Below are 27,289 nucleotides of genomic sequence, written 5' to 3'. Positions count from 1 at the left end.
CAGCTTTTCTGAGCTGGCAGACATGCCAGAATCCGAACTAAATAAAAAAAAAAAAAAAAATGCTAAAATTTCATCCGATGTCCCCTTTAACAGAACCCGTGAGCAAAAAAAATAGGATATTATAGATAGCACCACTAAATCCAAAATAAATTCTAGTGCCACCCCAAACAATGCTGTTCATCACAGCTGAAGGGGTGAGGGACAACAGTAGAATAGGTCTTTTATAAAGGGAAGAGCTTTTTCCATCATTCAACAGATCCGATTGGTCCAGAGGGTCATAATAGTCCAATAGATCTCCTCTTCCGCTCTTTCTCTACCCGTACGTCATTGTATTGCCGCTCCAGATGAAAACTCTTTGTAAGCAAATGTCTACAGAAGACATTTTGAATAATAAGTTATATAAATTGAGGGTGCTGTTGTTATACCGGATTATTTATTAAAATATATTAACAAAGAAACAAATAGCTGAGGCCAGACTTATCAAACCAGACAAATTTTGTATTTCTAAAAAAAAAAAAAAAAATGTAGGCCATAAACGTTTTAGCAAATCAAGCTTGAGAACGTAAAAATCTGAAGTCCAAGACATCATACACCTAAATATTGAGTTTCTTAATGTAACTGTAGGTGTCACATATGGGCTCTGGATGTCAACTGCTGCCTCAGATTAAGCACAATTGAAACTAGCCACTTGGAAACAAAAAATGACAGAAAATATAGCTCTTATAAAAGGACAAAATAAAACATTAAAATAAGTGCTTTTTGGTATTATTCATATTAAAAATAGAAAAAAAATCCCTGTGACCAGAAATCTTAAGGACTCCTCAAAATTCCCTCATTTGCAATTTTGGGTGGAGCATCCACAGTGGGCTGGTGGCCAATCAAAGAGTTTGGAGGCATGTCCTGAGTGGTGCTGCTGCTGTAGTGAGGAGGGAGAAGCTGGTTTTCAGGGTCAGGCCTCAGTTTGTGAGATTGTGTTTGGAGTCGGCAAGGCTGAGGCTCTAGAAAGAGGTCTCCACGCCGCTGTCGCATATCCCACTCTCCTCCTGATGATGGGCCAGTGTCAAACCCTGAATTGACTTACAGAGTCCTGGACCTGAGAAATTGTTTGTTTTAAGAAAAAGGGCTATTATTAATATGACCGTAAAAGCATTTCAAATTTCTTTCCTAATTACATACGTTATATGGACAAATTTATTGGGACACCCCCTTCTTTAGAACAGAAAATTGCACTCCCAAAACTGTGGCAACAAATATGGAAACATAATTCATGTATTTAAAACTTGTATTACCATCTCTGTTGCAACAGTTTTGGAAGTGTCTAAAATGACTCTAGCCACATGTAAAAGTCATTGGAGTTTGGTGATGAGTTTTTGGCTCAAGGTCACACCAGAGGAGTTCAGCTGGGATCAGGACATGCTTTCTGCAGACCAGTCAAGTTCTTCCACACTGACTGAATCAATCATTTCTTTTTGAACTTTGCCTAATACATTGTAGGCATTGTCATGTTAGAATACAAAAGGGTCCTACCAAAACTGTTAAAAACTATAAAATTAGAAGCACACAATTCCGTAGAATATCATTATATGCTGAAACATTAAGATCTGTACTCATAGAAATGACTAAAGTAGTCAAACCTATTCATTAGAACAATACTTTTGGCAATATAGTGTATATATGAGAATAAACATTTATACAGAATAAAAATACTTTCATATAGATCAAAAATGTGAACACACACAGCACCAAGATTCTCTCTTTTGATCATTGTGTTACAAACATACACTTTGTGAAAGTTGTTTAAATATATAATGGAGTCTCTTATGCTCAACAAGGCTGTATTTATTTGATCACAAATACAAACCCCCCCCCCCCCCCAGTAATATTGTGAAATTATTGGATTCCTATTTTAATATACTTTAAAATATAATTTCTGTGACTCAGCGCTGAATTTTCATCAGCCATTACTCCAGTGTCACATGATCCTTCAGAAATCATTCTAATATGCTGATTTATTATTGGTGTTGAAACTGTTGTGCTGCTTAATATTTTTTGGAAACCTGCGATACTTTTTTTTCTATGAATAAAAAGTTAAAAAGAACAGCATTTATTCAAAATAGAAATATTTTCTAATAATATAAGTCTTCGCTATCACTTTTTATCCATTTAACAAATCCTTGTTGAATAAAAGTATTAATTTCTTAACAAATAAATTTACAGATCCCAAACTTTTGAAAAGTAGTGTATATTGTAACACAATTTCTATTTTGAATAAACACTGTTGTGTTTAACTTTATATTCATCAAATAATCCTGAAAAAAAAGTATCACAGGTCCCAAAATATTAAGCAGCACAACTGTTTCCAACATTGATTATAAATCAGTATATTAGAATGATTTCTGAAGGATCATGTGACACTGAAGACTGGAGTAATGATGCTGAAAATTCAGCTTTGCTTCACATGAATAAATTATATTTTAAAGTATATTAAAATAGGAATCCAATTTTAGAAACTGCAATAAAATTTCACAATATTAGTTTTTCTGTATTTATGATCAAATAGATACAGCCTTGATGATCCCAAACGTTTTACATCATAATGTTTCCTAAAACCTTTTGTTTCAGCTTTCAAACAGATCATGACTTTTGGATCCCCCTATATTTCTTGAACATCGATGTGTTTTCATCATACTGTGGTTACAGACGTTTATTAACCTGTAACACATGGCACAACACAGACAACCACGAGAAGAAAACTGAGAAACAAAAACTGAACTTTCCCCTGGTGGCTCACAACCCTTCAAATCAAACAGCAAGGTGGAAATACTCGTTTCAAAGAAACTGATCCAGAGTCAAAAACCAGAAGTGCCATATCTTGCTTTCACTTCTGTTCCTGGGAATCCCCCTCTCTATTGTCCGCTTCCCCCTAAAACACGGCCATCACTGCAGAGTCTATATGTGAACACTACCGCAGTGTGACGGGTCACCCTGAGACCGAGGGGAACTCCCTCAGAATGCAGTGGCTGTGCTGTTGACATCATGTGCAAGTTCACATGAGGTAATGTGGTTCTCCCGGACAACATCATACTATTGTTAAGGAGAGGGGGGCAGGGGACCGAGACTGGCAGTGATTTAATCTGGGGGTTTTACAAACCATATTGTGGGACAAAAAAAAAAAAAAAAATCCCCAACAGTACAGTACAATTCTCACTCATACTACAAAATACCACAGTGATGATGTGCTCTTGGGAAAAGATCAAAAATGCTACACCAATGAGCAAACAAACGAGGTAAAGCAAACTCACACCTGATGAGGTGCAAGTTGAAGGAAAAAATTGTGAATCAGTTAAGAGGAGAACAACTGCACACTCGCTTAAGCATGTTTATTAACCAACGTTTCAGCTAGTAGCCTTTTTCAAGGTATAATTTCACTAACATGGAGACCAGTATAAGTAACAAAAGATAATTATACACACCTGAGAATGGTGAGATCGATTTGGAACACCAATGAGCAAAAACATGTTTTGTGAAGTTGAGGTTTACAGTATGTTCTGGTAAGCAGAACAAAGGAAATATTAAAAACGGACATCTAGCCTTTAGAAATAAAAAGCAAAAAGCCACTCAAGGCCATGCGTTACTGTGATTTTACCACAGTTGAATCTTTTATAAAATATAAATGGTTTTAGAAAATAGTGACAACAGATGCGATATGATATGATCATAATAAAATGTATTCCCAGGTTTATTAGCCTAACTATCATATAATACTAAAGACTGGAAATTGTATTAATATTTCTCAATATTACTGTTTTTACTGAATTTGATCAATTCGGTGAGCATAATTCAACTGAAGTTGTCACAGGGTTGTGTAAATGTTACAGCGGCTTTGAACTCAGTTAATCTAATCTGAAATAGCATTCAAATAATTTTTTAAAGCAATTTGACTACTTACTCTTTTACAGAATTTAAAGTGCACTTACTACAGGGAAAGTCCCTGTGACAAACCTGTGGTTATGCATACCAGAGCACAATGGTAATGTTTCATAGATCACTCTTTTTGGGGGGCTAGAACCAACAACTTTTAGCTTTTGTTCAACCAGCTAGGCCACATCACCCGGAAAAGCATCATGTATCAATTAACATTACCTGTGAGCTGAGTTGTGATATGGACAGCTTCAGGCTCCTTACACACGGCCTGGAGTAAACTGACAGCACTGCTGTTCCCAACATGCTTCAGTCCCTCCACCAGCTCACGCACCGTTCCTCCAGACACCTGCAGAGGAGACAGATCATCAGCAGCTCAAACCAGAGCAACTACAGGATACACATAACAAAATAAATGTTCGGCCTACTAGTAAATGTCAGAGCAATTCATCTCTATGCCGTCGTTCTGAGAAATATGGGATGAATTAAACTAGATCCTGTAATTCTGGACATTTAAACAAAATCTAATCTAATACAATACAATATAACACAGACTTTTATTCTCTGGGGTTTATTTAAGATTCATGCAAAAATAATTTGTAGTGAAAAAGGCAGTAAATTAACTGACCTCATAGCTGTCCAGCAGCTTTCCAGCAGGGCAGGAGCTGAGTCTGAAGGCGCTGGTCAGGATGCCAAGCCCCAGAGCTTGAGCCAGACTCTCCCAGCCTCCCGTCTGTCCTTCCAGTGCCTGGCACAGCTCCTGCTTTGTGTCAGAGCTCAAGCTCTTCATGTCACCTGCCACAAGCCAAACACATATTTAAATTGAACACAAACACAAAATCGTTACCTGTTCTTCACACATTTATTGGTTAAAAAGTTTTATCAGGGTTTCTACACCTTTCAATGAATGAGTTTTCTAAGGGTTAAAAAAAGATGTATACAGTGACCGGACTTATTATTAGTTCCTAGTTGATTAAATATTTAGAAAAGGGCATAACTTAAATATATTTCCAAGTTTTTCACAAAAGTGGAAACCCTGAACAATCCAAAAAAAGTATAATTCAGGAGGAGGATAAATATTACAAGAAAGTTTTTTTTTGTAGCCTACTACACTCGTTTTGGGTCAGTAAGGTTTTTTTTTAAATGTTTTGAAGTCTCTTTATGCTCATCAAGGTTGTATTTATTTGACCAAAAATGCATTAATATTGTGAAATATTATTACGATTTAAAATACCTGTTTTCTATTTTAATATATTTTAAAATGTATATTATTTCTGACGCAAAGCTGAATTGTCAGCAACATTACTCCAGTCTTCAGTGTCACATGATCCTTTAGAAGTCATTCTAATGCTGATTTGGTGCTCAAGAAACAATTATTTTTAATTATATCAATTTGAAAACGTTTGTGCTGCTTAATATTTAAGTGGAAACTACATTTATTTCAGGATTCTCTGATAAACAGAAAGTTCAAAAGAACAGCACTTATTTGAAAAATATATATTTTTTTACATTATAAAGGTCTTTACTCTCACTTTTGAAGTCAATATGAAGAGTTCAGATGTAGAAGCCTCAAAGTGCAAAAAATGTTAAAAAAATTTAGATGGCACATTGAGGCTTTTGCATCTGAACTCCTCATGTGTACTTGTAAATAAAAGTATTTTTTACTGACCCCAAACTTTTGAATGGTAGTTTATATTCATCTCAGAGTTCATACCTTGTGGTGGAACGACAATGGTGGTGGGTTGATACTCTTCTCCATTAAGAATATCATAAACCTGAAAACACAGATAATACATTACATACAGTACCAATCACAACCTGCAAAGCAATTGTATTACATTGCACAACAGGGCTCCAAACTGCGACTAAAATGGTCGCATTTGCGACCAAAAATATTAATTTGCGAGTGAAGTTTTTGCTGAGGTCGCCACTGGCGACTATATATAATTTGCATGAAAGGACTTTTTTCCCGATTGTTTTGCGCTCACATCTTTTGTTATGTTCACGTATTAAACTTACATAAGACGATGCGCATCAAAGTTTTACTGAAAAGAGTTTCAAACAGTCCTCGTCTCTGCCGCACACAGTCTGCTGAACGCAGTGAGAGAGACCTGAAAGGGGCTGTTTACACCTGGTCACTTCATGCATTTTCTCTGATCGGATATCTATATGATTTGTTAAAACGTTTCCCCATTTATACTTGGCCACATAAATGTGTCTTCGCAAAACGGATATAAATCCGTTCTTCAATTCCCGCTTCATATGCAAATATAACGGAGTTCACGTCAATGAAAGCAATGGATAATTTTATTAATTATCAGCTAATTTCAATATCACAGATCTTATCGAGATCTTAGTCTATATGCTGTGTTCTGTTAATGCATAGACTTCCTGTTATTTGAAGCGCACTTGCCATCCAGTAATCGCAAAAAGCTTTGTGCTGTCTTACTTTTTAATAAAAAAAGTATCAGCTTTAAAATGCTACGAAATTCAAATGATGCGGTTTGGGTGCTCTTTAATGCGGACCACAAGCGCACACTTTGGGTAATATAAACAGCAGTACCCCGCGTCCACACGGTCCGTGTATGCGTCCGGATCGCGCGAGCGGAGAGTATCGCACTTAATGCTCAGGCGCGATCTCTTTAGCACCTCAGTTAAAGTAGCAAGTGAACCCATTATATATTTCGATTTACTACTATAGTATGAAATGAACATGATCAAAAAGGTAGGCAATAAGAAAGCCTATAGTACAACTTACTGTTGTACTCATTCAGTGTTTCAAACTGAGGAAATGTATAAAGCTTGTAAACATTGCATTGTAATACATTTACCTCAGAATAACCACTCAGTGTCCATAAACTCATCAGTCAGCTAGAAAAATAACTATAAAGAGAAGCGTTTTGCTATATTCATGCGCTGTTGCATATTAATATTTTTACTTATTCTGTTGTACATGATTCAACTCCTCCTATAAAATTGCATTTTACTAATGAAGAAAAACAGACTGAATGTGTGAAAGACGTGACAACATTTATAGGATGCACTGCACTCAGTTGCCAAGTGATGCTTATGGTCCCTGATATTGGTACAGATTCTGTGTAACGAACAATTCTTTGTGACTGTATATTTCAAGTTGTAAAAGACATTTAATTCACACTTTAAGTGAACCTTAGTCCCCCGGTCGACCTGATCATCTACAAGATGGATTAAAATGCTGATAAAGCCTAGAAAAGATAAGACATAAACACATGACAAAATGATTGAAATGTTAAAATAGAGGGGAAAAATAAAAAGATAATAATAAAATAAACCACTTTTATTCTGTGGCACCTAAAAAAATAATTTGGCTCCTAAGTTTTTCTTTTATAGGAGCCAATGGCTCCTTACTCGATTTTTTTGTCTGGAGCCCTGCACAATAATTATCCAAAGAAATGGCTCTCTATCCCTACCTCAGGGGAGGTTTCCATGTTCATAGGGGTTGTCCCAGGAATATAGCCTTCATCTTCCTCCTCTTCCTCTTCACATGTACCACACAACTCATCATCTTTGAAGAACAGTGGTTCAAAGTTTTCTTTATGAGGATCTGCTCCTAAAAGCAATGTAAACAACGCTATTTGGTAACCTCAAGTCGAATATGCATATGGTCAGAAAAGTACTAATTATCACTTGGGATGAGTGATCGTATATCTTCAATACGTTCATGAACAATTTGCTTTTGACTAAATTCTACCAGACATATACTGTATGCAGAACACTGACAACAGCAGAACAGGTTGTTACAGTTATTTGTAGACAGACATGTCAGTCAGAAATATTTCAACAACAACTCTCATTAGTGACGCCTGTAATAAACACACTTCCTCACCTGCAGCCATCAGGAGCGCGCACAGTTTGGTTGAGTTCCGTCCTGCAGCAACGTGCAAAGGAGTTGAACCGTTATAGGTGACACTGTCTACATATGCATTACCCTGCATAGACAAAATGTTATATAAAGTGTCATTTATGAAGAGATAATTACAATTAAGAACTTCATAAGAACATTATTTTAGCATTAAAAGAAAAATAACCGACCATCCATCCATCAATCAATCAATAAATCACCGTTTTAATTCTCACAGTGAGAATGTGTAGAAAACAACATGAAAGATTAAATTATGACAGAAATGATGGGCTTCATGCGAAAAAATGCAAGGGTTAAGAGCATGTGGAGCAAAACTTTACAATTTTAGGAATATGTAATATTCACTAAAGCAACATCTTTCACACCCATCACTGTACCTCCAGCAACAGGCATCCGGCGAGGGAAAGATTTCCCAGTTCTGTGGCCAGATGAAGTGCTGTGCGGCCACATGTGAGCTCCTGGACCTCCACATCTGCCCCTCCATCCAGCAAGGCCCGCACACAACTCAAACTGTTTGCCTGTACAGCCAGGTGAAGTGGACAGAGACCTGAACACACACACGTAAACACATCTGAGCATATAGTACAGCTTCAATCCAGCTTAAATGGATCTCACATAGTCAGTCCGCCGTACCTGCTGTGTTGGGGATGCTGGTTAATTGTGCCACTGATTTGTGCTTCAGCAGCAATCGCAGCACGGTATCCTCTTTCTGCTGAGCCGCCAGGTGAAGTGCCGTGTTTCCATGGCGATCTGTGAGCGTGACATCCACCTCGGCCTCCAACAAGGCCTCGACTGCCTCTTTTTGCTGCGTCAACACTGCTAGGTGCAAAGGAGTCTGGAACAGATGTATCAGATGTATCCATATTTGGAAATTTCAAGAAAAACAGAGATCACATAATAAAGTATAGTGTGAGATTGTAGTATACCTGGTAAAGATCATTCCTCATGTTAAGTAAATCCTCTCCGGGGAGAGCCGAGATGACTTGTGCTAGATTTCGCACAGCATCTGTCTGACTATGGATTACTCCCAGATGTAAACCCCTGAAAGTCAGCCAAAATCGAACATTTAAGTAAGTAAACCTTTGATTTTTGGGAAACAAAGACAAAACAACATCTGAAATCCTTTATTCATACTGACGTGTTTTGATGAGAAGTGGGAAGTTTATGACAATGGAACTTCTACAGAAATATAAGATTGGTTATTCCGACTTACGTGTCTCCGTTCTCGTCTTGAGTGGTCATGAGGGGGCGCTGTGGAGCCAGAAGCATTCTAGCATCGCCGCTTACTGCGTAATGAAACAGAGCTTGAGCCTGTCTTCCAGCAACCTCAGCCAAATGAAGCTCTAACATGCAGCCTAAAAAGAGCAGACACACAAATACACACATTTACACAGAGATATCTACAAGCAATATGAAACTTGTCTGGGTTGTAGCCCAGTTTGACCAGAGCTGGAAAACATTACATGAGCTCAAGTTTAAAATCAAGTCTAACCTGTGGTGTTTAACTCCAGATCTTCTGTAGGATCTGTGTCCTCACTTGCCACTCCCAAACCAACAGGTTCAGGCTGGGCACAGATTCGCACCGCCCCACCTGCTGCTGGATCATCATCGGTATCACTGTCACTGTCTTCATCACTGTCTTCAACTGGTTCTTGATATGCTGTAAGAGGAAGGAAAACTGAGAAACTGGCTTTGCTGAAGAGCAAAATCATATCATGTTCACGGTTTCCACAAAAAATAAGTGCCACAAGCATGTTTAACATTTATAAAAAGAAATGCTTCTTCAACACCGAATCAGTATATTTAAATGATTTCTGAAGGCTCATGTGAAACTGCTGACTCAAGTAATGACAGCCAAAAATTCTGGAATAAATTACCTTAATGGATAGTAAAATAATGGTAGTATGTGTGATTATACAGTCAAAACTGCTCTAATGATAGCAGCTTGACTGACAGCTTAGACACCCACTATGCTTGATGGTGGTCCTGCCTCCACCCATGCCTGAGAAGTTGTATCCAGACCCGTAATTGTTATAGGTTTGAAATCCCTGGAAGAAATGTCCTAGACGACAAAAAAAGGTTTAACTAACAACTGACATTCTATGCATGGTGGGATTTTCAGGCTTCTAATAAAAAAGTACTGATATGTGAAGTGTAATGCTATATTGCCATACCTCCACCTCCTCCTCCACTGGGACCACCCCCTGCTGTTGACCCACCCCCTCCTCCTCTAAACATGCCCCCAGCTCCGCCTCCTGCTCCACTGTAGTCCTGGAAGTTTGGCAGAGTCTTCTGTCTCTTTCTCTGGACTTCTTCTTTGTCTAAAAAACAGTTTAAAAGAGAAATTCCATTTTCTAGACAGAGTAAACATACGGTGTAGAGCTGTCACTAATGATTATATAGGTAATTGAGTAATTGGTCAATAATTTTGGCAATTAATAGAGTAATCGGATAATTATAATTTTTTGTGGTAGTAAAAATAGACCTAAGCGAACAACAGCCTTTAAAATTACTTGCCATAAAACTGCCATTACTAAATTTACATGGGCAAAACGCAACCAAGGATTTTTTAAAAATTGAATACTCGAATTGAATCAAGGAATCATGACCTTTCACTCAATTGTTATGCAGTAAAAAAAAAAAAAAAAAAAACACGTTGGTTTTTGTGGTTTATGGGGACTCTCCATAGGCGTAATGGTTTTTATACTGAACAAACTGTGTGTGCTATTGCCCTACACCAACCCTACACCTAAACTTAGCCCTCACTGGAGACTTTGTGCATTTTTAGATTTTCAAAAAACACCATTTAGTATGTTTTTTAAGCCTTTTGAATTACGGGGACATAGGCAGTGTCTTCATAAACCACCTTCATATTGTAATACCTCTGTCATACCCATGTCATTATACAAATTTGTGTCCTCATAAACCACATAAACATGCACACACATACATCCACACACACATACATATACATATATATATATATAACACATGCGAAATAGAAACAGTCTCACTAGACCTTTGGACCCCGTTATATTTTTTCGGTTCTGTCTTGTGACAATATATTGCAATTTTTCTCTTAGCTTTCAAAGTAAATAAAAAAAAAAACTAAAAAAGAAAGTTTATGTTGCACAGTAATAATCAAAGCTTTATGGAGTTGGTTAAAGACTATACCTATAATCTGTGGATGGTAGGTGAAAGGCTTGGGTTCACTTGTTTCATTGTCTGACTTTCTTTTTAGCTGCACAAACACAGAGATGGGCTTCTGGAGGTTCTGGTCCCGATATTTAGGCGTCTTGAAGACGATGGCAAACTGAAGGATGGAATTGAAAAGTGGATTACTCGTTCTACCAGAACATTTCTTTTTATAATATTGTAAAATGATGCAGTCATCCAAAGTCAAGATGTAACAGTGATTTGTCTTGATGAATAAATATTTTTATTAAGCAAGGATGCATTAAATTGATCAAAAGTGAAGGCATTTATAATGTTGCAAAATACTTCTATTTCAAATGAATGGTGTTCTTTTAAACTTTCTATTAATTAAAAAATTCTGAGAAATAAGTCTTACAGTTTCCACAAAAATATTAAGAAGCACAACTATTTTCAACATTGGTAATGATAAGAAATGTTTCTTGAAAAGCAAATCAGCATATTAGGATGATTTCTGAAGGTTCATGTGAAACTGTAGCTTTGGCAACACAGGAGTAAATTAGATTTTGAAATATATTCAAATAAACATCAATTATTTAGAATTTGAATAATATTTCACAGTGTTACCATTTGTACTGTATTTCAATCAAATAAATGCACCCTTGGTAAACATAAGAGACTTCTTTTAAAAACACTTAAACATTTAAAAGGTAGCGTAAGAAGAAAGTAAATGGGGTCAGTTTTGATTTCATGTTGACTTAATAAATCCCCAATAGCTGTGTTTTACCAACTATTTACCCAGAGAAGTTAGGATTTATCCATAAGAAAACAGACCAAAGAGATCATTAAGTCAATGAACATACAGGATCATGTTTCGACCAGCAGGGCCAAACTGTGGCTGCAGAAGTACAGTGTTGCCTTATGTGGCGGCAGACAAGTTCTTGTGCTGACCTGTCTGTGGACGTCAGTGGGGGAGAAATCCCCGTAGGCCTCCCAGGTTAGACCGGACTCATCATCTTCATAAAACCGCACCTGGATATCATCTGCCACAAAAACAAAAACAAACAATGACATCACATACTGTATGAGGAAAATAAGAAAATGAAATTATTGTGAACCAGCGGGGAAAGAAAGAGGAAATGATCGTCATCACACACACAGAGTACAATTTGAATATCTGTCATCAGCATGCAACACATCGTTACTTCTGCAAAAGTCATGATTTACCACAGTACAAACTTCATTTAGTGGCGCAACTGATATGCACATTATGGACACATGATCTAAAAAAATATCCAAACTAAGTGTCAGATGGAAATACCCTGGTATTTTGATATATACTATGATACCTAATGATTCAATAACCCATGTAACGCTGTATTTACAAATAATATCATTGACTGGGTATCATCGCTATATGATTGTCATTTAATGTGTCGCAATTTATCACAATGTCATAGCTGGATCACAAATGAAACTGTGATATGAATCTCATTCCTCATTTTAAAACACTCAAGAGCTTGTTGTAAATGTTTCAGAGGATTTGGTGCATAGTAATGTTGAACGATGATCATTTTGTATTTCAAGATCATCTATTTATCCTACATGACTTGCCCACGAAGATCCAGTTTTGATGTGGTAAGAGAAATGGTGAGCGAGTTATTGAAAAACAGTCGTATAGTGAACTTTCTTTTTCCGTATAATTTGCATATGAAAAGGGGAATTCCCTATAGCTGGAAAACTGCAGTGAAAACTTCCTTCAAGAGCGGCAATGCGTGTCCAGCATCTATGACACGAGAACAAGGTGGCTTATCAGCTGTAGGTTAAAGGGTAAACTGTTGGTCGAAGGTGGCTTCATTCAGAAAAATGTATAACACGGCTTGTTCACATTTTCCTGCTCCCTAAATAATCTACACCATTATACCCTTTTCTCCTAAAATCAAGAATTCTTGTACCAAAAACAGTCACTCTTTAGTTTCAAAAGACCATTCTCTACACTCTCTTTCTGACCCTTAGCAAAGTCCTCTTTAAAACAATTCAGCTCCTTTTGGTGGCCATCTTGGGACCACCCAGCAATTTTTTTTCCAGCCAAGCAGGTACAGCTCTAGCCTGCTTGAATGCTTAGAGACTGAAATCTCTGAAACCGTTTGTCAATATTATGCTTGAATACATTTACATTTCGCTATTTAGTAGACGCTTTATCCAAAGCGATTAACAAATGAGGACAATATAAGCAATCAAAACCAACAAAAGAGCAACAATATGCAAGCACTATGACAAGTCTCAATTAGCCTAAATAAAATAAATAATAATAATAAATAGCATATTTCAAACCAGAAATACAATTGGACAACAATAAGATCATAACCTTACTCATTAAGGTAAGGCTAAAATTAAATTAATGCTCATTAATACCATTTTTCACCATTAATACCATTTCAAGAATAAAACAAAAAGATGACAGCTCTGTCAAAAAGGGTGATTGGCCCATAAGGTGGGACTTCCTGTTATTTACCAAAAAGGTGATTGGCTATGCAAAATTGAGCATTACAAGTTATCCTATTCACTTGTATGCAAGTGCGTGCATTTCCTACTCTTAAAATTTCTCTGTTCTGCTTTTGCTACTTTATTTTTAATATATAATATTGTTCAAAAGTTTGGGATTGGTAAGATTTTACAATGTTTTGAAAAGAAGTCTCTTTTGAAATGAGTAAAAACAGTCATATTGTAAATATTATTACAATTGAAAATTACCATTTTCTATATTAATGCATTTTAAAATGCAATTTATTCCTGTGATGGCAAAGCTGTTATTTTAAACATTTATTATTATTATTATCATCATCAATGTAAAACAGTCGTGCTTTTTTTTTTTTTTTTTTTTTGTGGAAACCGAAAAACTTTTTTCAATATTCTTTGATGAATAGAAAGTACAAAAGAACATTTTTTAAAAAATCATTTTGCAACAGTTTAAAAAGTCTTTAATGCACCAATTCAATGCATCCTTTCTGGGAAAAAAAATCTTACTGACCCCAAACTTTTAAACAGTAGTGTATATGCAAATGATCTGTAAATCCAGGAATTTGTATGTGAATGCCATCATGGTTGTGATCTCTCCACCATAGTAATTTCTGAATGGCCCTTTAATATCTCCACTGTGAACGTTATCAAACACTTTATTTCAAAGAAGCACGGAAAATTCATGCTCTTCACTTATGTCCTTCATTCTGTTTAGCAATAGCAGACAGGCAGAGCATGTAGTGACTGTTATGATCTTGCTTTCTGACCTTTCTGGACTTTGTCACACAGCAGATAGACCTCCTCTCCTCCTGTCACACAGCCAGCAGTCCGATCCATCCGCACTATTTTCAGATTGGAGGCATTTGGGGCCTCTAAAAAGCCACAAGAGAGACAAAGACATTAGAAATGAAACGAGTCTTTCTGTTTTTCATTTTTGTGGAGTTTCCTCATTTTCCCTTTCCTTTCTGTAGCAGTCTCGTTTAACAAACATGAACTCTGACAGTGCTAAGAAGAGAGGCAGAAATGGAAACAGAGATTATTAGAAAAGGGAGGGGAAATTGAAAGTTTAGGCCTAGTTTCAGAGAGGAAGCAATACCCGATAGTTCTCTGTCAGAGTGTGAGTGTACGACTGAGACAAATGTAAGAAGAAAATGAGAACGAGATCAAGAGGGAGACTATAAAAATATAAATAATTAGCCCCAAAACTCAAAATCATGTGGCAACTCCAGTGACAAACTTCTCTTCCTATTCTGAGTCACAAAAGTTTCTGTTGCTAAATTATACAGATTGGGCTAAAAACCATAATTTCTAAAGACTGAATTACAGTTGTCAAACTATAACTAAACCCATTAAATGAGCCTATTTCGTTACTTTACAAAAAATAACAAAAATAGTAAAAAAAAAAAAAACTATTAAAATGTTAATAAAGCTATATTAGTATCTCAATTATACTAAAATAACACTGCTATGAATGCTTTTGACATTTTTATGCTTTATGACACTCACTGCTGTCAAAGATGGGGTCTGAAATGACCGGATCCAGTCGGCGGGAGAACCCTCCATCACTGTCGGGCAGGAAGGCTGTGAACATGAGCCGTACCACGCTCAGATCCATCTCCTTCGACTGAAGAATAGATGCACTGCTAATCAGGTTCCTCTCAGTATCTAAAATACATGAACACAGAGTCACAATATGCCGAGGTTATTTATAGTCAACACCTCAGGCATTCTCTTAACCCTTTCTGTTGACCAAAGCATCATTAAATCATCAGGAGAATTCTATCCATAGTGACTTAAAGTACAGTTTTTATAGGGCCAGTGCCCATGGACCAAACTGTCTTGGCACAAAGTGAAAAGTGATTGCTCCTTGTAGAGTTTGAACCAACAACCTATTGGTTACTATCCCAGATCTTCAACTTTTAAGCCACAATGACCATAAACTCACCAGGGCTCTATAATTAGGATGCTCACTTGTATTTTTGGCTTGAAAAGTACAAACTAATAGTAATACATCCCATTGCATGCCATCATTTTCTTTGTGGTGAGGAAGGAATAAATGCCAGAAGGGTAAGTAAATATCTGAACTACCATCCTGACTTGGCCAGCAGAAAAATGGATGGATATCCTGAAGAGAGACATAATCTGTCAGGAAAACTTCATGCACACATAAACGCACTTCTCCTACCTGTGAGTTCTCTCGGCATGCGAACCTCTCCTTGTAGGGCATCTATCTCAGGATGGATAAATATACCGTAGTTATACCCCAACCTGTAGGCCTCGATCATCCTCTCTTCCAAAACTTTGCTTACGTTCTTCTTTGTCACATGCAAAATGCCTAAGTTAGGAAAACTGTAAAACATTTGCAAGTGAACATTAATTATGAGCCTCACTGTTATCGTTGCACGTACCAAGAGTGCTGTTGCGCAGAAAAAAAGTATTGTGAATAACTGGATGTTGAGGGACAAATTCAGACCTGATGCTTGAATCTTTAGGCTGTAAGTCGGCAATGCAGATTCCTTTATCACACTGCTTGCCCACCAGGCTGTGAGCATGAAGATGGGCTTCTTCAGTGTTGGTCACCAGCTGAACTACCACTCGCGCTGCACCCTGGTAGTTACAGATCTGTTGCCCAAAAAACAAACAGAACAAAAACATTTAAAAAAAACAAATGGATAATACAAATTTAATCCGCTAAATATACTGCATATATTACTTATTTCACAGTAAAAAAATTTTTAAATTATTTATATCATTATAATAAACAATTTAATAATAATCATTAATAACAATCATCATGCATAAATAAAAAGCATTATTTTTTTGATAGATTGTCATTATTATTTCACATTAAATATTATATCATTAACTATTTATATAACTATATTACTGTTATATAATAACAACAACGAGCATCATCATTTATCAACAAAAACAATTATTCTTGAAAAATTATCATTATAAATATAATATAATTTAATGTGAAAAAAATTATTTAATAAAAAGCAATTACTTCTAGACTATCAATATTATTTTGTGATACATAATACCATTAATTTATACTATTTACTGTATACATATTATTAAACAATAAATATACACTTAAATTATTGTACATCGTTCAAGTAGGTAGACTCTATACAATGACATATTTGTGTAGCAGTTCAGCAAATACTTTACGTGTGAATTGTGTCACATGTGAAGTGACATACTGCCAAGTATGGTGACCCATACTCGGAATTCGTGCTCTGCATTTAACCCATCCAACGTGCACACACACAGCAGTGAACACACACACACAGTGAACACACACCCGGAGCAGTGGGCAGCCATTTTATGCTGTGGCGCCCGGGGAGCAGTTGGGGGTTCGGTGCCTTGCTCAAGGGCACCTCAGTCGTGGTATTGAGGGTGGAGAGGGCGCTGGACATTCACTCCCCCCACCTACAATCCCTGCCGGCCCAAGACTCGAACCTGCAGCCTTTGGATTACAAGTCCGAATCTCTAAACATTAGGCCACGACTTCCCCTGCCTTTACGACTTGCATAAAGTCTAAAAGGCAAACCAGAAGACATTAATGGCAAAGGAATGTCAAAGGTATGCTAATCTCATTTTGGTGGGGGAAATCCCAGCATTCACAGGGAAAGTGGGCGAACCATTTGTGGACTTTTCCAAAACATAATTTGGCCATTCTTATCAACAACATCCTCAACACTCAGAAGAGCTAAAATGAAAACAAAAATATGCCACAGTAGACTGATTAATCCCAAACATTAATATAAAAAAAGACTTAAAAAACTGTCTCTTCTTGACTCATATGACAAGGTGTGTGGTTTGACTGCTTCTATACGCCAACTTCAAATATGGCTCATAAGACACTTTCTCTGGGACGAAATGACTCATCTTCATAGCAATATCAACCCCCAGAAAAAAATGCCCAGCGAATATCAAAGAATATGAACACGAGCCCATCTAGAAAAATCGTTTGATGATATCATCAAAGCAGTGATGCCATGCATGAAAACATAAATGTGCGCATACGTGCATAATGATCCTCCATCTCACCCTTTCAGATCCGGCTGAGAGTCAAACAACACTAAAGAGAGCTGCTGAACAGTTAATGTGCTGTATGAGCAACAGCTGAGCTAATTTCCTCCTACAGTGAGCAAAGATACATAAAAAAATGAACCCGGAAATCCCTACAATAAACCAGTATTGTGTATATAGTAGAGTGATGAACAAACGCCCTTATAGTAGACCACAAGTTAAATACCAACATGAAAAACATAGGGGATCCCAGCGCTTGTGCTGAAATAACCAATACTGACGATTTAAAACAATAGACTGCATTACTGATGTAAATACAGTAAAGGCTGTGGTTACAGTGGTAAATCCAAATACATCACTGAGAACTTTTAACAACTTTTCTTTCAATAATAGCACCACTAGCAATGGAAATTCATGAAATTTGTTATGTTTGCTCTTCCTCCATATTCATATTAAGCTGGTTTGGATTAAGAATTTAGGGAAACACGTTACAATAAGGTTAATTAATATTTTATGTTAATTAAAAATAAACATCAATTAATTCATGTTTAAATGTTCATTTATATTTGTTTATACAGTTTAATGCTGATCAAAGGTGGCATACATGCACTTACAAAATTGCATAATGCAAAAAGACTGCACTATATATAAATCATAACAAATTATAAAAATATAAATGATCAAATAAAAGGTGCAGCTGCAATATAGTCAGTGCAGATATGCACTGAAGAAAAGTGGTGACTACTATAAATGCCTCTGATTGGCCATTGCATTCAGAAGCTGAACAGAAACGGGTGTGATTGGTTATAATGCTCAACACTGCAAAGAAAACAAACAAAAAAATGTGTAAAAAGAAATCTGATGCAACCTGAGTAGATCTAAATTCAATGTTGCAATCAACAGTTTTCATTTAATTTTCACATTTAACTTTAATTGTGACTGCTTTAATAATTTTGTTTAATCGCATAGGGGCATTTTTTTTTTCTCCTTCCTACCTTAAATTTGAGGAGCTTTGGACCCCAAGCCATGGTTAATTTCCGACCCTGATCCGTTAATATTATATAATGAAATTAAAGGTGCAGTAGGAGATCTTGGAAAATGCTAACTTTAGCCTGATAGCACTGAACGCGAACGTCCCACCCTCCCTGCAAATCGCCGTTCAAAGCCACGCCCCTGAACTCATATACACACACAGACGACCAGATACAACATTACTACAATACATCATATGTCATTCACCGGTGAGAAACTTTATAGTACAGTTAGTAAAAGTACTACAATACCAGAAGGAAGATCAGGTTGTTGATGTTTGCCTGCCATTTTTGCTCTGTCTGCATAGCGTACATGTACGCGCTGATGACGTATCCTGTCTGCACAAACTAGGTGAGCAGAGGTATGCAAATACACATTGACAGGCAGGTAGGAAAGTCAAACATTTCTTGGTCCTACGCCTTCCATAGAATATATAAATACAGATAAATACATTTAGACCATTTAACTTAACGATTGCTATCGGGATGTCGGGAACAAAAACTGTTTCTGAAGACAATCACCTTTTGCACCTTTAAGCTGACATGAACTAACAATGAACCACTGTATTTCTATTAACTAACATTAACAAAGTTTAATAAATATTCTAACAAATGTATTGCTCATTGTTAATGTTACTTAATGCATTAACTAATGGTTAACAGAGAGGAGAGGAGAGCAAACAACAAATAACTATAAATTCTGCACACAAAATTGGTTTTCAGCACCTTTAGTGCTTGGGGTTCTAATGTAATACATTTTAATATAACATTGTCGGATATAATGCAACATTAGACTCAAGAACTTGGAGCCCTAGTAAAGCTCACACTTACTCGGAGGTGTATGAGCAATGTACACGCAAACACACACGCATCTCTTTAATGTGTGTTTGTGCGTGCTGCATGTCAGAGTGTGTTGGTGCAAGAGGGGGCGAGCTGCTGCACACTTCATTTCTCATCTCTGACACCACATTACATAGAACGAGCCTTCTCACTAATTACCCCAGTGACACACTGAGGAAATTCCCAAACGGACTGCCGTCATGAAGGAGAGCGTGGTAATAGAGAACAGAGTTTTCCTTTCATTTCTCTCCTTTCTCTCCTTGTTTTGTTTCACTCACTTTCTCAACCTTCAGCCACCGTGATCCTAAAATAAGTGACCTGGCACAGAACGGCAGTTGTAAGAGACAGCAGCTACTATTTTTAATTGGGTGCTCCAGCAAATATTGCATCATTGGGATTTATCATCTGATGAAAGAGCTGCGGTATCAGAGAGCTCTCTCTCTAGATCTCAAAATTATGCACACTAGTTTTCCTGAAGGAAATACCAATGTTTGCAAGCTGGCAAAAATGCTATTATTTACTCATGAATGGTGACCACAGGCTATGAACCTTTAAAAAAATTACAATTATTCCAAGTCCTCTGAAGCCATACAAGCTTTTTGTGAAAAACAGTCCAAAATGTAAGTGATTCTGGAGCTTGACAGCCTCTGGTTGACATTTACAGTCATTGTACAAAAAGTGGGAGAAAAAGTGGCATGAACATTCTGCAAAACATCTTATAAAATATGTACACTTTTCAATGGTAGTGTTAAGTCAAAGGGAGATTTATAAGCTTTATTTTTTCATTTCATTAACAGGATAAAGTCTGCCAAGACCAAAAAATAAGTAACAGTCTGTTCTGTTTGATTAGCACTTGGAAAGGAAACAGAAGAAAATGTTTATCCTCTTAATCTAATTCCTATTGCCCAACCAGAAGCGAACTGTAAGAGAATGGTTTGTTTATCTCCAGGAATCACCAGAGCTCTATCTGGTTGAACCTACCTTCACTTGTGGGTAAGACTTCCTGTTCTTCTCGCTGGAGGCCCCTGGGAGTCCTCCATGGGAGGGGCCTTCACATCCATAGCGGAACCTGAAGCCCCTCTGGAAATGACAATGTCAGACTTAATATTTAGCTATAATGAGTTTGTTATTGTCACTGCCTACTGCCAGAGTTACCAGTCTCTTCTGAGCCGTTGTGCCATTACAGTGTGTTTAGCTTGTCACATTAGGAAATTTACTTGCAAAAGCAAGAGAACTTTTCATTGCTGTCTTATTTAACTAGTTCAAATCATTTGCACAAGAGTATTTGCAAAAATATTATGTGCATTACCTGTTTTGGTTGTTCGATGATTCGTAGATTAGGTCCGTCGACTGTAAAAGAAGAGATTCAAGTTTTTTTGCATTCAACCGTTAAATGAAATTCACTCGTCAGTTCTTCTGTTAATCTTCCACTAGGCAGTAGCTCTCAAGTATCATTCACACTTCCACATCTTTACGCCTGCTAGATCATGATTGGCTTTGAAACAGAAAACCAATGACATCCAATGTCATTTAGCATCATTTATGCCAAAATTGATCCAAAATGTTTGAATGTGTCATATTTTGAATGAAATTTGTGAACGGTAGTGAATAACAACTCAAATCTGTTCTTCACACAAAGCAATCAAAAGGCAAAAGGGCAGGGTGAACATTGTGCCGAATATCTCCTTTTGTATTTTATGACAAAAAGGAACTTGTATGCTTACAACGTCAGTGTCTCACTGCAATGCAAACAGAAATAAGCAAACATGACTAGCTGACCAGGTGTTGGAAAATCAGAAGGATTAGAATTCAATCTCTCCATGCAGACTTTCTGACTAGTGTTGCTTTCGTCAACGAAAATTATGACTAAATATCGTCATCAACGAACCTTTATCACGTGACGAAAACGAGACGAGACGCAACGTAAATACTGGTCATGTGACGATGACTATAATTAAATGTATAATACAATATTGTTGACAAATAAAAATGAGACTAAATGTGGTTTACAAAATAAAAACTACGCTAAAATATCTCTTCATTTTCGTTGACCAAAACGAGACGAAACAAAATGTTATACCGTTATTTTGTCTCGTTTAGTCGCGTTATTATTATTATTTAGAGTATTTCTGTTTCCTGTGTCTCACTAAATATATCCTTACTATTTCCCCCCGACACATACTTTTGCTGGGGCTTTGCAGCAAGCTTCAGCCTATTGCGTGCATTTGAACGCAGAACTCTTCAGCTGTGCTGACGGCACTCGCTGCTGCTGTTGGACACTAAACACAGTCGAGTCGCTCTTGACAGTCGCGGCACGGTCTGGTGTTGTTTCCACCAGTGCGGCAATTGTTTTCATCACTAATTGATGGATGTTTAAAATATAAAAATAAGGAGAAGCCTAAAACAGGCCTGAGGACGGGCCCCTGTCTGAACTATGACTAATTGGCCGAAATGCAGGGCTCTAGCGTTCCCCTCGGTAGAAATCACGTTTCCCCCTCGGAAAACTTTTTGTCGACTAAAAATAGTCATGGATAATTCTGACTAAAATAAGACTAAAATGCTCAGACTTTTCGTTGACTGAAACTTGACTAGACTAAAAAGAGAATGAACCGGACTAAAACTAATAAAAACTAAAATGACAGCTTCACACAAAGACTAGACTAAAACCAAAATTAAAACAGGCCGCCAAAAACAACACTATTTCTGGCCATCAAGCATATCAGAGCATTCGCTGAGAGGCGGGTGTTCTGCAGATATTTCAGGGCCAAAGCTCTTGCTTCACCACGTGTTTCCACAGAAGCGCAAGCCTCTTCCTCTTCCTGTGCACTACAAGGACTGAGACCACATCCTTGGTGAAGCACAGCTAAGTCAATCAGCTGCTAAAACTGCAGAATTTAACCTCTTATAGCACAACTTCTGTGTCCACTTCTCCCATTACACTGACATAATGAAAAGGTCCAGATCTAGGAGAGTAACTGGAACAGGTCATTTATTTTTTAAGATATAACTTGGTTGTATTTCCAACATTACTCATCGGCTCTTTACTCGATGAGGTGTCTCAGGTCTAAAGCAGATGTCAAAACCACAGGTGCACTGAACTCAAAATATCAATACATTAATCACTTGTGAGATTGAACAAACCATATCAAAACACAGTAATAGGTGTATGAACTACTTGACAGCAGTAGCTAACTGCAAGCTTGAATAAAGATGAACTCTGTTCGAAAATGTTGTCTAACCGGTTTGACTAATAGTTCTGTTGCTCATGTCACCTCTAATTACCACCTCACAAAAAAAAGAGAAAAAAAAATTATGCTAGTTGCTTTCTTGCTGCTAATGTGAAGACCCCCCTCCCCCATAATAACCCCATGTACTAGAAACCTAAATGAACAGTTCACCCAAAAATGGCAGACAATTTGGTGAAAATTTACTCCGAACAGATTTGGAGAAATGTAGCATTGCATCACATGCTGATCAATGGATCCTCTGCAGTGAATGGGTGCCGTCAGAATGAGTGTCCAAACAGCCAATAAAACATCACAATAATCCACACCACTGTAGTCCATTGTTTAACATCTTGTAAAGTGAAAAGTTGCATGTTTGTAATAAACAAATCCATCAAGATTTTAACTTCAAATCATTGTTTCCAGTTAAAACGCATGTCCTCTATCCATAATATTGCTTTCTTCAGAGAAAAAAGTCATCTCGTCTGAATCAGGAGAGAAATTGACCATTCTGAACAAATATGTTGATGTGAAAGGACAACAGGGTACCTAGAACAAGTGTTATTATGGACTCACATTTTAGCCAGAAGGACCAATTTAATGTTAAAACACCTCAATTCTTACAAACACACAGCTGTTCACTTCACAAGTTGTTGGACTGATTGATGGACTATCATGTTGATTACTTGTGGATTATTGTGATGTATTAATCAGAGGCTTGCCCTCTAATTTTGATAACATCCATTTATTTCATGAGATCAATCGGTGAGAAAGTGATGTAATGCTAAATTTTTTGTTCACACAGTGAAGCACAGTGACATTTTTTCAAAATATCTTCTGTTCCACAGAAGAAAGAATGCCATACAGGTTTGGGATTTTTATTTTTGGGTGAACTATCCCTTTAAGTGTGCCCTTTTGATAGTCTTTCATTCAAAGTAGAGGCACATATTGATTTGCACGGTTTTACTCTGCTCAGGTAGATCAAGCACACATGTTCAAAGGTGGCAGCCCCAAAGCTGCACTTATCTCAGAGAGGTTTCTCACGCAACCACATGGCGGTGAAGAGCTGTTCATGGTTTTCAGTTGTGTCTCTGCAATCCAATGAGGAAGTGAAAAGTGTGGGGGGAAAAAAATAGATCAGCTCCTGTAGTGCCATCCCAGACAATATACGAATGACCGTGTGTGACATCACTGTACCAAGGAATGAGACGTTTCTGGGATTTTCTGTCTCCACTTCTTTGGTTTAGTTTATTGGATTTAGACCTCTTACTAAATCTTACTGCAGGGTGACTGTTTTCTTAAAGGAATAAAACAAGAAGAAAAAGGGAAACGAAGGCTATCTTACCGTATCCATTCTGCAAAGTTCAGCAAGTTATCTCATTGTCAAGACCTTGATTTAACAACAAATCTGAAAACTCAAAGAAGACTCTTACCTGTCCTCATAACATTATTGTTGTGGATGCCCGGAAACTGTGTCGGGTCCATGGTCATCCATATCGTGTCGTCTCTAAATGGGTCAATTTGTCCTATGTACTTCAGTGACAGAATAAAAACAAAAACAATGAGACACGCATGCAATTGCATGCAATTATGACTATTTAGAATGCTTTACATTTAACTTCAGCAACAGTGTACTTTATAAACAGCTCCATGACCTTGTGTCATAAACACAGAGGGTTTTTTCAGTGTTGCATAAGGACAGAGTTTGAATTTAGGAGTCAGATTACTAGCACAGGTGTAAGATGCATCACTGTAGTCAGCATAGACAGACAGGCAGTAATATGATTTTGTGATATAGGTTGATACAAAACTGAACAAACAGTAATGTGGATAGCTTCATTTGGCGCTGTGTTAAGGGTGAATCGCAACCACATTAGGCAGGAAAAAGGAAAACCTCCCCAGCTTTCTAAGAGACACTTCCTGTGTGTGATGCTGTGGTATACACAAATGAATATGTCCTGTTTCAAATGTAATCATTTACTATCAGGCGTATATGCCTTCAAAGGCCTACATCTGTTACAAGCAACAGAAAAAAAGAGGTCTGAGGTCTATGTTTATCTTGTGAAGATAATCACAAGGCATGAGCTTCATGCTATCTGTCTGCTGTCAGCTTTTTTTATTATTATCATGATAATAAATATTTTCATAAATAAATTAGCAGCTAGCAACAGAAGCTTATAAAGTCAATATGAAATTAAAACTGACCCGATTTACTTCATGGTCTTACAATTCGCTCTAAAAACACTCAGAAATATGTAAAATAACTTAAGTAAAATTGGTTTCGAATGACAATTGTTACTTCAGACATTGTAGGAAACACTCCCTCACCTCTGCATGGTATGGATCCTCTCCAGCCATGATTCCTGTGGAGAATATTAAAACAAATTAATTCACATTTCATATTCTTATTCAGACAGTCTCCAAAAGTAGTCAAACACCGGAAATATAGAATATGAAGGGAAGTGAAAAGCTAATTCGTTATTGGATACACAATTACTAGAGGTGTTTTGTTCATTAGCGAATCTGTGTTTTTGAACGAATCTTTTAAGTGAATCGTTCTCGTTCACTTCCATGCTCTAAACTTAAAATTTCGTTAAATGAAGAAGTCACTCCGCATTTCTGCCTTCAAAGATTGAATATAGTCCAAGAAATAGTATTCAAGTGCGGTGTTTGAATATACGCTTTTGAATTTGTGTTTTTTTGAGCTCGTGCTAGAGACTTGTTCATTCAGTTCGTTGACGAACTAGGCTACATCTCTTTTGTAAACAAACTAATGGAATAAAACACTGTTTGTGAATAAAAAAAAATCGTTCAGTTCATTGTACGAGTCAAGCATAAGTGCAAAAGCATTAAACGTGCAAATGTGAATAATGTCCATGTCTTTTTATAGCTATAAAAACTTTGAAAAATAGAATAAAAATATCTGCTATGTAGGGAACCGGTTGTATGAAAGAACAAGTGAATCACTCACAGCAGAAGAAACAAAAAATAACCGCATTGTCTCGCCATCTAAGTTACTGGTGCTGAGACTTGAGATCTGCAGAAACGAATCAGTGAGCAAATCATTTAAAACATTTGCGTTATTGGAATGAATCAGAATCCCAACCACTTCTACACGTCTCAAACACTGAATGACAACAAACTCAGACATCTATTTAATAGATGGCTGCTAATCTAAAACAAACTAGATGCATCACTTCGCGTTTGGAACTACAGAAATGTACTGTTTAATCAACTCCGGATGTTCGGACCGAACGCGCCTTGATTCCCAATGTACTGCATTTGTACATTTTGACACACGGCCAGCATAGCACTTATCAGTCACTTTCTAATGTCGGATCCTAACCAAATTCCACCATAAAACGCTTTAATGTGCATCACGAGGTGTTAGTACTCACCCAAACCAGCTTATCAAAAGTCCTTGATAGCTGAAATGTGTATTTGGCCTCTGAGGCAGAAGTAGGAAGTTCAGCAGCAGCACTTGATACAAAGTATCACAACAACCTTTAGATGGCAACATGGTCAACTCACAGACAACAAGCATGGCTAGATCTACGAGGCTGCTTACCTTTCCTGACAGATATCCGAGATTCAGAATCAACATCAAACATTCAGAGTCAAGTTTTCTTATTCCTTACAACTTATTTCCCCATGCTGCGCTGAAGTCAACTAATGTAAGCTGATAGAAAGTCAGGTCAAGGCAGGTTCCTTATTCAGTATGATTGTTGCGTCTGCTAGACATGGATATGCAGAATATCCACGAAGGTTAAACGGCAGATCGATCAATCGATTTTAATCGCCTGTCGCGAGTGGTCAGAGTAAATTATGTCGAGATCAACGCGATCGTTTGAATAGACAGCTTGACTTCCTTACTGGAAATTCCCTGTGACGTAACATATGTTTAACATGTCCTGCTCTCAAAAACGTCCTCTTGCGCCCACTTCTGGACACCGGTGCAAGAACCCAGTACTATATCTCAATATGAAAACAAAGAGAGGCTAAAATGGTTTACAGAGCCGATTCTAAAGAGGCTGCGGGCACATTTAAGATCAGTAAACAAAATAAAAATGTATATTAAGCAGCAATGACTAGTACATATAATGTAAAAATATCCCATGTAATTGGATTGTGTAATCATTTTCAACAAAGTATTTGTAATTAGGTCATTTTAAAATACTTATAGTTACTTCTTGATTACACAAACACACATTCATGTTCTACCATCAAGCCTTCTAGAATAAAGGTATACTGGTAATATAATTATGTATTATAACAAGTTTTAAAATAGTAAGGTAAAGGGGATTAAAAATCCCAATGAACTGTGCTTATTGAACATGCGCACTCCTCTCTACATCTGTCCACATTTACATCTTTTGTTCAAGCTGCTATTCACCTCACAAATGGGGGTTCCTCCTTCAGGGAACTAATAGTAGTCCAGCAATTGTTGGGAGATCTCAGAGAGACCTAGAAATGTGTGTCGAACAACTACAGTGTCAAATTCAGCTCATTCACTTAATGTTATTGTCCCATACACTATGGCACGCAATACATTTTAAGCTAAAATGGCTTGCCATAATACACTGAACACAGTGAACTGAATCAAGTACAATTGTGATGCCAAGCATGAACTTCTCTCAGTGGCACTGCAGAAGGAAACA

General features: G+C 37.1%; 1 protein-coding gene across 4 annotated transcripts; it reads right to left on the bottom strand.

Annotated features, from left to right (window-relative positions):
• Positions 1-507: 507 nt before the first annotated feature.
• Positions 508-26,521, bottom strand: LOC306853359 (nuclear factor NF-kappa-B p105 subunit-like). Of its 4 annotated transcripts, XM_079390691.1 has the most exons (25): positions 26,200-26,519; positions 26,030-26,111; positions 24,960-24,994; positions 24,065-24,164; positions 20,717-20,757; positions 20,389-20,487; positions 15,969-16,117; positions 15,681-15,844; positions 15,002-15,160; positions 14,263-14,367; positions 11,927-12,018; positions 10,997-11,135; positions 9,997-10,143; positions 9,792-9,884; positions 9,315-9,482; positions 9,036-9,177; positions 8,749-8,863; positions 8,456-8,657; positions 8,200-8,369; positions 7,787-7,889; positions 7,371-7,510; positions 5,636-5,696; positions 4,550-4,716; positions 4,144-4,270; positions 508-1,093 (listed from the first exon to the last, which is right to left on the bottom strand). In XM_079390691.1, exons 3-25 carry the CDS (start codon positions 24,987-24,989, stop codon positions 999-1,001), a joined length of 2,808 nt encoding a protein of 935 aa, XP_079246817.1. In that variant the 5' UTR covers positions 24,990-24,994; positions 26,030-26,111; positions 26,200-26,519; the 3' UTR covers positions 508-998. The 4 variants fall into 4 exon arrangements, with proteins under 4 accessions (XP_079246817.1, XP_079246816.1, XP_079246814.1 ...); XM_079390690.1 differs by lacking the exon at positions 26,030-26,111 and having other exon boundaries at positions 26,200-26,521; XM_079390688.1 differs by lacking the exons at positions 508-1,093; positions 26,030-26,111 and adding an exon at positions 3,278-3,548 and having other exon boundaries at positions 26,200-26,518.
• Between the last annotated feature and the right edge of the window lie 768 nt (positions 26,522-27,289).

This window comes from Barbus barbus (genome assembly GCF_936440315.1).
Source record: "Barbus barbus genome assembly, chromosome: 33".
Taxonomy (NCBI): Eukaryota; Metazoa; Chordata; class Actinopteri; order Cypriniformes; family Cyprinidae; genus Barbus; species Barbus barbus.
This window is presented reverse-complemented; position numbering and strand designations above follow the sequence as displayed.